General features: G+C 44.3%; 1 protein-coding gene across 1 annotated transcript in view; it reads right to left on the minus strand.

Annotated features, from left to right (window-relative positions):
• Positions 1-1364: 1364 nt before the first annotated feature.
• PLOD1 (procollagen-lysine,2-oxoglutarate 5-dioxygenase 1) overlaps positions 1365-9854 on the minus strand; it is a gene marked incomplete at its 5' end in the record, with an annotated part of 12355 nt that continues 3865 nt past the window's right edge. Inside the window, 14 exons of the mRNA XM_010175525.1 lie at positions 1365-2171; positions 2446-2571; positions 2886-3032; positions 3424-3528; positions 3884-3949; positions 4216-4329; positions 4850-4991; positions 5808-5933; positions 6381-6485; positions 7167-7288; positions 7568-7699; positions 7810-7911; positions 8245-8342; positions 9463-9526. Of these exons, the coding sequence (XP_010173827.1) occupies positions 2016-2171; positions 2446-2571; positions 2886-3032; positions 3424-3528; positions 3884-3949; positions 4216-4329; positions 4850-4991; positions 5808-5933; positions 6381-6485; positions 7167-7288; positions 7568-7699; positions 7810-7911; positions 8245-8342; positions 9463-9526 (1605 nt within the window). The remainder of the gene's footprint in view (positions 2172-2445; positions 2572-2885; positions 3033-3423; positions 3529-3883; positions 3950-4215; positions 4330-4849; positions 4992-5807; positions 5934-6380; positions 6486-7166; positions 7289-7567; positions 7700-7809; positions 7912-8244; positions 8343-9462; positions 9527-9854) is intronic.

The raw sequence follows: 9854 nt of genomic DNA on the forward strand, positions 1-9854 counted from the left end.
CCGCCCCTACGGCCAGGCACAGCCCCACCTCTCACCTTCACCACCGCTCCCGAAACGCCGCCATCTTACCCCGCGGCACCGTCACCCCACAGGCGCAAGGCAGCGCCTGTCATCGCCGGGCGACGGGCGGGCCCTACCGCGGGGCACCATGGGAGCGGTAGTCTGAGGGCACCGCCCCGCGCAGGAATCAAACCCACGGACGGTGTCTGAGGGGGGAAAGGGTTTAATGCGAGTTCCCCCCGCCGGAACTGTACATCGCGCGTGACAGGCTCCCAGTTAATTCAATCACCGTGCTGGGCACAGGAAATACACAATAAAATAAGTGAAAAACCCCCCCTGCTGAATAAATACATACAACTTTTCGACATCTCGTCAAGGATTGGCCTATCGTGTCCCTTCATTTGGTAACAGACAGCTCTGGATTCAAGATTTATTATTGGTTTACTTTTCAAACTGATTGTCCCTGCCTGGATTTTTCTCCCTTGGGCACACGTGAGCATGTAGCCTTGAAACAGACCTAAAAAGCACGTGGAAAGCAGCGGAAAAAGGTCTGTCACCTTCCTCAGGTCCAGTTCAAACTGTATAAAGTTCCCTGCCAGAATTTACACATCTCAAGCCCTCCTGCCTGCACTGATGTGACCCATCCTAGATGAAGGGGCTCTACACCTGTCAATTAGACAGTAGAAGCTGGAGACAGAGAACTAAGAAGAAGATTTTTTTCCTTAGGACAATCATGATGTGAATTTACTACTTGTGAAATGTTAACAGTCTGGCAGACCCAGAGCATAACGGTGCCTGATAAGCAGAGTGGGTATCTCACAGGCAACAGCAGAAAAGGTTTCTCTCTCTCCCCCCTCTAACCATGGCTCTACTCTAGACAGATTTTTACACCTACCAGTTCACCACAGTCTCTCAGTACTTTCCAACCACTCATTTCTATCAGCCTCAGCCCCACTGGAGAAGTGTCTGCAGTGGAGTGCTTTGGTTTAGAATCTCAAATAATAGAAACACGGAATAATGACTTCCTGTAAGTACCAGAGAACAGCTCTGTGATGGCCCATTCAAATTAGATGCAAAGAAAATTATTAAAACAATCTCTGAGCACTGGAATGAGGGCACCAAAGACCACTGGGGCCTCTGTGTTGTTATCCAGAGATTGGTTAGACCTTTTGGCAATCTTAACATGGGATAGAACAGAGACGATTCAGCAGTGAAGCCCCCCTGACTGGTCTAGTTGTTCTCAGCCTTCCCTTTCTTAGATTTTATCTGTGCAAGATACTCTGAATTTCTCTGGGTATGCATGCTCCTTTTAGCTGCAGTAATAGAAGACAGGGAGGCTACCTTCTCTCTCTTCAGTCTATTCCCAGAGGTAAAGTATCACTAGTGGATCTTCCTTTAGCTAACTGGAAGCACCACAGAGGTGCACCACTGCTGCTGCTCTGAACTTTTGCTTCCAAGGACTGCAAAGAGGTAAGGAGAATCAGATGATCTTCAGGCTCTTATTACTGAGTTTCATCTGGTATGACATTTAACTGTTATGACTCCTGGAGTCAGCTCCCTGATTGGAACAGTATTTGGAATAGTATCCAGGAATTATTGTCTAACATCCAGTCCCGTATATGCTGTGGATGGAAATGGGCTTCCAGCTACTTGGAGAGAGAGCTTGTGACTTGCCTCCAAAGAGCTGGATTTCCAGTCCAAAAAAGCATTTTTGTAAAGCCAACCAATCAGTGAAGGTTCAAGTAAATCGCATTTCCAAGAAACAGTGGATGAGGAGCAGAATCAAAAATGAAGGCACAAAATCTCCTTCCAAATTCTACAGCAATATTCCTAGATATTACCTGCAGTGTCAAAAGAGGGAGATCTTCCAGTAGTGGAGTCTTAAAATATCGTTAAAAATCAATATCCAAATAGCTTTGATCAATGCCTTAGAACCTTTCAGCAGCATTCCCTGTTTCCACTCAAAGTCATCAGTGAGCAGGCCCAGGGAAAGGTCCTTCCTGTGAAGCATGGCTCTAGGGGTCAAGAAAAGACACTGCGATATAACGGGTTCCTTTGGTGGTTGGAAGACCTTCATGATAGTGGGTCAAGCGTCCTGGATGCATAAGGGTCCACCCTTTCCGTGGTGCTCGAATGGAGCAATTGTAGCGCAGGAACCGGCAGCCTCCTCCCTGATGAAAACAAAACATGAGACATATCAGCTTGGTAAAAGCATCTCGGGGAAAGGGTCTCTGCCTTCTTCTGGCAGCCCTCCTGAAAATGTGAGGTGCTTGGGGAGCTTCCTGTGTGCTGATGCATTCAAAAATTTTTCTTTCTGACCCCAGCCCAGTCATTAATTGCAATAATTGGCGTGAAGAAGCCAGATATGGATAAGGAAAGAGTTTTCATCTACCTGGACTACTCAAGAGGCTGTTCTGCATCCTTGACACACTGGCAAACACTTACCTCATAGTCTATCCCAACTCGGTTCAAAGCAATGTTAATGGTAAAGGTGGAAGCGTCATGATGGGGCATTAAAGACGGCTGCTCATCAGGTTTGTAGCGAACTACAAAGGCTAGCTCAAACTGAGCCTGCAGGAGAGAAAAACAAAGCACACATCAGTTAACGGAGCTAGAGTAGTCCATGGCTACTGAGCTGCACAGCAGGGTGTAATATTTATACTGCATCCCACTGCTAAAAGAGAAAAGCAACAATAACAAAGGACAATGTCATCAGGCGATTGTGTATTTCCTGATGTGTATCCTTGTGTCATATTCCAGGGTCAGTTCCTCCATACTGGGAAATAGTACTCTCATTGCCAGAGGACTCCAGCAGTCTTTTCACACAGCTGCAAGTGAAGGAGATGCTGAGCTGACTACGAGTTTTGATGCTAAGGTATACATACCTTGGTGTAGTATCCTGGGTACAGTTTCTCTGTGATGGGTGCAATATAATCCAGAAGAAACTTATACCATTCTCTTTCAAAGCCAATTTGGTTCATGTGTATGTCAATAGTTGGGACGTTCTCATATCCTCCTTGTATTCTGCTGTCCTGAAATAGAATCATGAAAATAACCATGAGGATGGGAACCTCGGATTTCAGGAAAGAAAAGCACAAGTAAATACGACATTTATTTATCAAAATTTCCAGGATGGAAAAGTCATTTAAAACAATAATTAAAACTTAAGGTGAACAATACTACCATCAGAAGGGCTGAACTCTGTAGTTTCAGAGGACACTAAACAGGACTCAGAAAAGTTAATTCACATTTAAGAACATGGGCAAAACCACAGAGTTAATCAGGAGCAAAATTACAGTATTTCCTCCAGTTTCCTGGTTTAACTGTGGGATCTAACACCTTCCTACCAGAGGCACTGCTGCCATCAAATACGCATCGATAATGGTGTGACCCTGAAATCAAAAAGCTCCTGCTTTTTCTTACCGTGTTGTCACCTGTGGACCACTGGCCATAATGTTCCATTTCTTCCACCAGCTCATCACAGGCAGTGTCAGTGAATATGGGGAACCAATAAACATCTGGGCAGGGCTGCAGAAAGTACACAGGTGAGAATACCAGAAACAAGGACAGGTGCTTGAGACAAAGGGAATAAGACTTAACTGGCTGTAGACTGAGTCAGTTTAAGTGACAAGTAACTAAAATATTGAGGATAGAAATTAATCTTCTGATTTATGTGCCCCACTTCCACTTAAGAGAGTTGGAGATGTGCTTCTAGAAGAATGATTTGGCCCTAGAAATACTTTCAAGGTCATGTTTCCTCTGGATTTGAAAGACTACTAGGTCGTGCTGAACTGCTTATTCCTGAGAATGACAGTAGTGATGATACAAGCATTGGCCTGATCCTAATCTCCCATTCTGATGGATAAGAATGATGTTTTCTTACCATTTCTACCAATTTCCCTTTCAGAGCTGCTGTGTAGTTTTCATGGATGTACTTTTCTCTCCAGTCCTGCAGTTAAAAGATAAGCAAACCAGTCATTTCTGTGGGCCCTGGTTAAAGAGGCAATGAAAGGCCATGCACTTCTGCAGCACTATTTCACAGGCCTTGTTATGGATCACATAAACATCCTCTCTTTAAATTCTGTGACTACCCCCCTCATCCCACCTGAGAGACATCATTATTACAAAGCCTGGAACTTCCTTATTGGTGAAAGCTAGTAATCAAATCTTCACGTGCCACACTGCTAACCTTGCTGAGCATGCAGGTTATCTCACCTCAGGATTGCTGAATATTTGCCAGAGGTCATTGTGGAGGTGAGTTGTCTTGTAATTCTCCAGGGACAGTATGTGTCCAAACTGATGCCGATTTGTCAGGTACATAAAGACTCCCTGCAGGACAGAGGGAAACAATCAAGCTTTGTTTCCAGGCCTCACATTTCTGTGAGCCACTATGAAATACAAGCACTGGACAATTCCCCAGTGATGATGGCTCTGCCCAAGCTGTTCATTTACTCATTCCTTCTCCTGTGGGCCTTCAGTTTAATTTCCACTCTGGATAGGAGGAACTTTGAAAGGTTATAGCCAGAGCCACTAATTCTGTGCCTTTTATCAGCCAAGGCTGGAACAGCTGCTTTGAGATTAGGTTCTTCCTTCTTACCCTGTCAACCCCATTTAGAACAGCCCTGAATAGGCCCAAGAACAAAAATGTTATCCACATGTAGTGGTCCCTGGCTCTGAGTGGCTCCACAGACAGAAATCCCACACTGTTCCAAGCCTGCACAGTACTGGGTAATGCCAGTTCATCCTATCCCATTCCTCAGCAGAGCTGAATGCCTTGAAACTGCTTTATCTTGTCACCTCCACCCTGGTGCGCAGTTCTTCCCTGCCAGCCTCTCTCTCCTCAACTGACCTGATTCCGGACGTTGTGACAGAAAGCCATGTCAGTATCCAGCTTGCCACTGTGGAAGAGATCTCCCTGGTCAAGCTCCGATCGCAGAGCCTTGGCTTTAACCATGTAAACGCTGCTGATGTAGGGAACATTCCAAAGCCCACTGAAACACAGGGGTAGGAGATTAAGACTTGAAATACCACTATGACAGACACTGGTGGACTCGACGGGATGGCAGGCAGTGCCACAGTATCAGCCAGGCTTGCCTAAATGAGCCAACTCAGAACAGCAGGGAGAAATCATATCATCAGGAATAGTCATGCCAGGAAAAATCACTTCTATTGCCCAAAGCTTTTAAACTGCACAAATGCTGGTCCACTGTGAAAGCAATTAATTGCTACTGTGTGTTTTGCTAGGGACATAATTAATGGTTTGAATCTCTTCCCAGAGAGATCAACATTTTTTTTTTCCTGGTGATTTAAAAAAACTGAACCAGCCAAAAGTGCGTAAGCTGATTTCCAGCATTTATCGCACATATAATGGCCTAAAAAAGAAAGAGGGCCCCTCAAGAATATGAGTGAACCAACAATTGTATTTTGTGAATCTTCCATTCAAGGATCACTTGGTATTTTATGAAGACTGCCTGATAAAGATTAAACAGCACTTTACAGGATTTTAAGGATGACACTAACTATAATCCACAGGTGGGAAAACAAGACACAAATGAGATGAAGTGATTTCAGCAGAGTCAGGACTCTCACATCCTTACTCTGATCGTAAGAAAATCTGCCCCCAGTATGCCTCTGCTCAGGGGAGAACATGGAGCAGTTTCCAGATGGGAGTACCGAATTCTTTTCCTTTTCTATACACAAAGACAGTTGTCTGGTTCTTTGACATGAGGTAGTTTGACGATAAAGTGCTGCAGTAAGCTTTACATGAGGGGGACTGTATCAGAAAGAAGCTCTCTTTGCATACTCACACCCTCCGCCTTTGAACAATATCCACATAATCTTCTGAGCGGGCATAGTATCCATCAGGGCTCAGTGCTCCCCAGAAATTTGACCACAACTTCTCATGACGGCTTACCAGTGGGGCAATCACCATCCTGTGAGCAGAAAAGAAAAAAGGAATTGCAAGACAGGATGTTACCACAGGAAGAAAAAGAAAAGATTTACAAACCACAAGACCATAAGAGTTAGATCTCCCTCGCTTGCAGAGCTGCTGATTCTGTTAACTCTGTTGGAATAAAATTCCACACAATAAAGGGCCAATATGGTCACAATTTCCTGTCTAACTGCACCCTGCAGCAGGTCTCAGAATCCGATTTGTTCTAGTGACTATATAAAGACAAAACCAGAGATGATTTACATCTCCTGCCTAAAATCCAGGGACTACAACTATAGTAAAAAAAGACCAAATAAGAGGTGTTTGTCTAACATTCCATCCCTGACACAGTTCTCCTAGTGCCTTACAGATCTCAGTGATAAAAGAGCTCACTGTGTTCCTCATGTGAAAGATAAGCAGTAAGCATTACTTAGACCAAATAACTTACTTGTTCTGTTCAATCAGGATCCTTAGAGTCTCTGTGTTCTTCAGAACTATCTCAGCATCCAGGCTAAAGTAATAGTCACAGTCAGGATCCTTTCTGCACAAGTCCCTATAGTCAGAGAACAAGAAAAGTCACATGAAAATCCTCCTAAAACAGAGCAAGACAAGGAGAACACCAGGAATTCCCTCACCTTGTAGTCTAAAGGTCTTCTGGGCGCTCAGAAAAGTTCAGTTCAATGTAACACCCCAGAGGACTAGCATAGTACAAGCACATCAGATTCAGTATCCAATAGCAGACACCGAGACACAGCCAAAATCACATTTAGCAAACTGTTTCCTCAGCTCAGACTGAAGAGGTTCCCATGTATAGTTGGTCCAAATCCAGACCTGAGCTCAAACTCACACCTGCTGATCACAGATGGGAAGATTGCCACTAGCTCTTAGTTCTACTATTACATTCATCCTCTTCAAAGATAAAGGGGCATATTCTTTGTGATCTATGACTGGGCATATAGACTGCCTGATGAGGGTGGGAGGTACAGGGCCACCCTTCTAGCAGAGCAAAGGACCAGTGAGAACTTCATTTCTAAAATTGGAGAAAGGGAGCTGGTATTGAAGCTGATTTTTTTCCAATATATAATGGGCATCAGGAGTTAACGGTAGGAAAATTGAAAGAGGGTGACTGAAGGGAAGCACCCACTTGACAGTGATGATCCTCAGAAAAAACAGACTGCCTTAGTGCAGACACAGGCTGACTCTGCAAGCCACCATGTACAGCTTCTCCACTTACATGCCCAAGTTACGTGCCTCAGCATTCTCCACCTCATCATCTGGTCCAATCACTTTGATGGCAAGATATTCTTTGCCATGCTCTTCAACAAAAGAGTCCACCTCCATCAAGTGATGTTGCTCCTATTCCAAAGGAAAAATAAGGAAAAACAGATGAGATAAGCTCATCCCAGGCTGCTCAGCCTCCTGGTCTCCAAAATGCCAAACCAGATGAGCAACAGCTCTTCCAACTTCCACATCTTTACAGCTGGATGGAGCTATCTTACAGGTACTACTACAGATCAGTAGCGGGACTACGGAGCCTGGAAGTCTAGTTAAAGGTTGCAAGGGTGCCTAGAGTACAGTAGGAGGTATACATTTTCCCCACATTTGCCAAGACCATCACAGGCCAACTTTACTTACATGGTTGTGAATGAAGAGCTGGATTCGTTGTTTTGGGTAATGAAGGTTACGAAGCCGCAAGAAAAACTGCGAGAGGAATGGGGTGGGCTGCTCGATGAAAATGCCAATCAGAATCATTGGCAATGCCTCATCCTGCATCCAGTGAGAAGAAGAGAGAAGCAGCGGCTCATGTACCACATCATACACATAAGATCCCATTGTAATTGCAAGACTTAAGAGCTTTGAATGGACATCAGCCCTACCTTAAACCCCGTGAGGCTTCGCAGACCTTCATCGCACACAGTGCAGCCAGTCTCAAATGTCCATATTTGAGGAATGTAGTTTCCCAGGTAGTTCAGCTGCAGCTGCAAAAGGCAATTTGCCATGTTATGCACTACAGGGTAGGGGAGTTTCTTAGCATCCACCCCCAGTGTAAGATCATATTTCATCAGAGCTTCATTTACCTTCTTGGACTAAAGAATCTGAAAAGCATGACAGGCCGAGGGTTGAATTACACACTGATCTTTGAACCAGACCCATCTTGCTGCTATGGACCTGGACCACTTATTGTTTCTCAAATATAAATGCACACAGGGGAAGTCAATATATGGGAAGACAGTAACCTGATACACTTGGGCCTAAAGAGTCACTTTTGCAACAAATATGTACCAAATCTTTCTCTTAGGATGCCCACTTACCTTGGTGGGTCCATTTCCGTGAATCACCACAGGCAGAGTGTCATATAACAAGTTTCTTGCTCTCACTCGCGAGTTTTCAAACTTCATAACTACCTCATCTGGAAATGACATCGCCATCATGTCATCAGAGGAAGGCTTTTATTGGTAATTAGCAGCACAATGCCACATTTCTACTGAACAACTGCTGAAAGATGAAAGATGGATGTGGATAACCACACACAAGTAGTTTAAGGGCTACAGACCACATCCAGAAAGGAGAAAAAATATTCAGAGTGATCCTGTGAGGTAACAGGAGGATAGCTGGGAAGCTGGACAAAGAATGGACTGACAAATACACCTTCTACTGGGAATTGCCAGAAGCCACACTGAAACAGTCTTTGAAAACTGGCATTGACAAATTGTGCAGTGAGGAACAGCTACTGATGGCCAGGGAGGACTCAGGCCCTTTTCACCCAACCATTCTATGCACCTGCTGTCTCTCTTTTTCACCCCTGAAAAAAGTCCACCCTCCTGACAGAGATCATCCAAGATGTCTCCTCAACACAACTGCACAAAATCCGTTGGAAAACAAACTAGTACAGATCCAAGCTCCAGTCTATCATTGTTATAATGAGCACAGGAGTCAGAAACTACATTGCCGTTATAATTTTTTACCTAACTGGAATAAAGATGGAGTGGTGCAAGACTATAAACTCAAAACATCAGGCAGTAGCGTCAGGAGAGTAAGTGAAGCACTTTTGCCAGGACTAGCAAAATCACTCAATCAGCAGGTCAGGTCAGAAGCCTGGTACGGTCAGTGAGTGCTCACAGGCAGCATCTGGCTGAACCTCACCTTCTATAGCATTCCAGACACAGTTCTGAAGCGGAAAGACAGGCAAGCCCTAGGCAGGGTTGTGTGTTATTACTTGCACTGGAAGTCCCTCCCAGTTTCAATCCCCAAGGCTAATACAATTCGACATGCTTGGAGATCAAAGTGGCAAGGAAGTGTAAGATGGAAAACCTGACCTGCATTCCCCAAAATGCAGAGGGAATTGCAATGAGAACTTAGTTGGTCACAGTGGGATTGCAAAATAAATCCCAGGACTGTGGCAGATGCTTTTCACTGACACTTATTCTGCAGGGACAGGTGAAATTTAATCCCTTCAGCCTCAACTTTATTTCTGGTGTCAACGTGCAGTTGCATTCCAAGGAGAAATGAGCTTCCTTCTTCCATCTCACCTAATGCTCCATTTAGGTTTTGGAAGATCCGGCTTCTTTGGTCTAGACTGATGTTGATACTTTCCTTAAAAGAATGAGATAAATAACCTTAATTAGAACACAAGTGGGCATCCATTCTTTACATGTGAGAGACCCTATGCTGGGCAAAGATCTACCACATTCCTATAATCATTTCCATACTCTCCAAGCTCTGAAGCCTAAAACAATCCCAGCTAATCTTCATTTTCACTTGAATCCGGGACAATTCACCATTTTCTAAAACAATTTTAACATGGTATATTAGGCAAAACCATGCAAATAAAACATTTTAAAGCTGCTGTGGGTGTGCTGACAATAATACTCAGTGTATTAATGAAGCACACTTGAGGCACAGTCATATAAAACCCACGTAT

The sequence above is a fragment of the Antrostomus carolinensis genome, unplaced genomic scaffold, assembly GCF_000700745.2.
Source record: "Antrostomus carolinensis isolate BGI_N321 unplaced genomic scaffold, ASM70074v2 scaffold32839, whole genome shotgun sequence".
Lineage (NCBI taxonomy): Eukaryota > Metazoa > Chordata > Aves > Caprimulgiformes > Caprimulgidae > Antrostomus > Antrostomus carolinensis.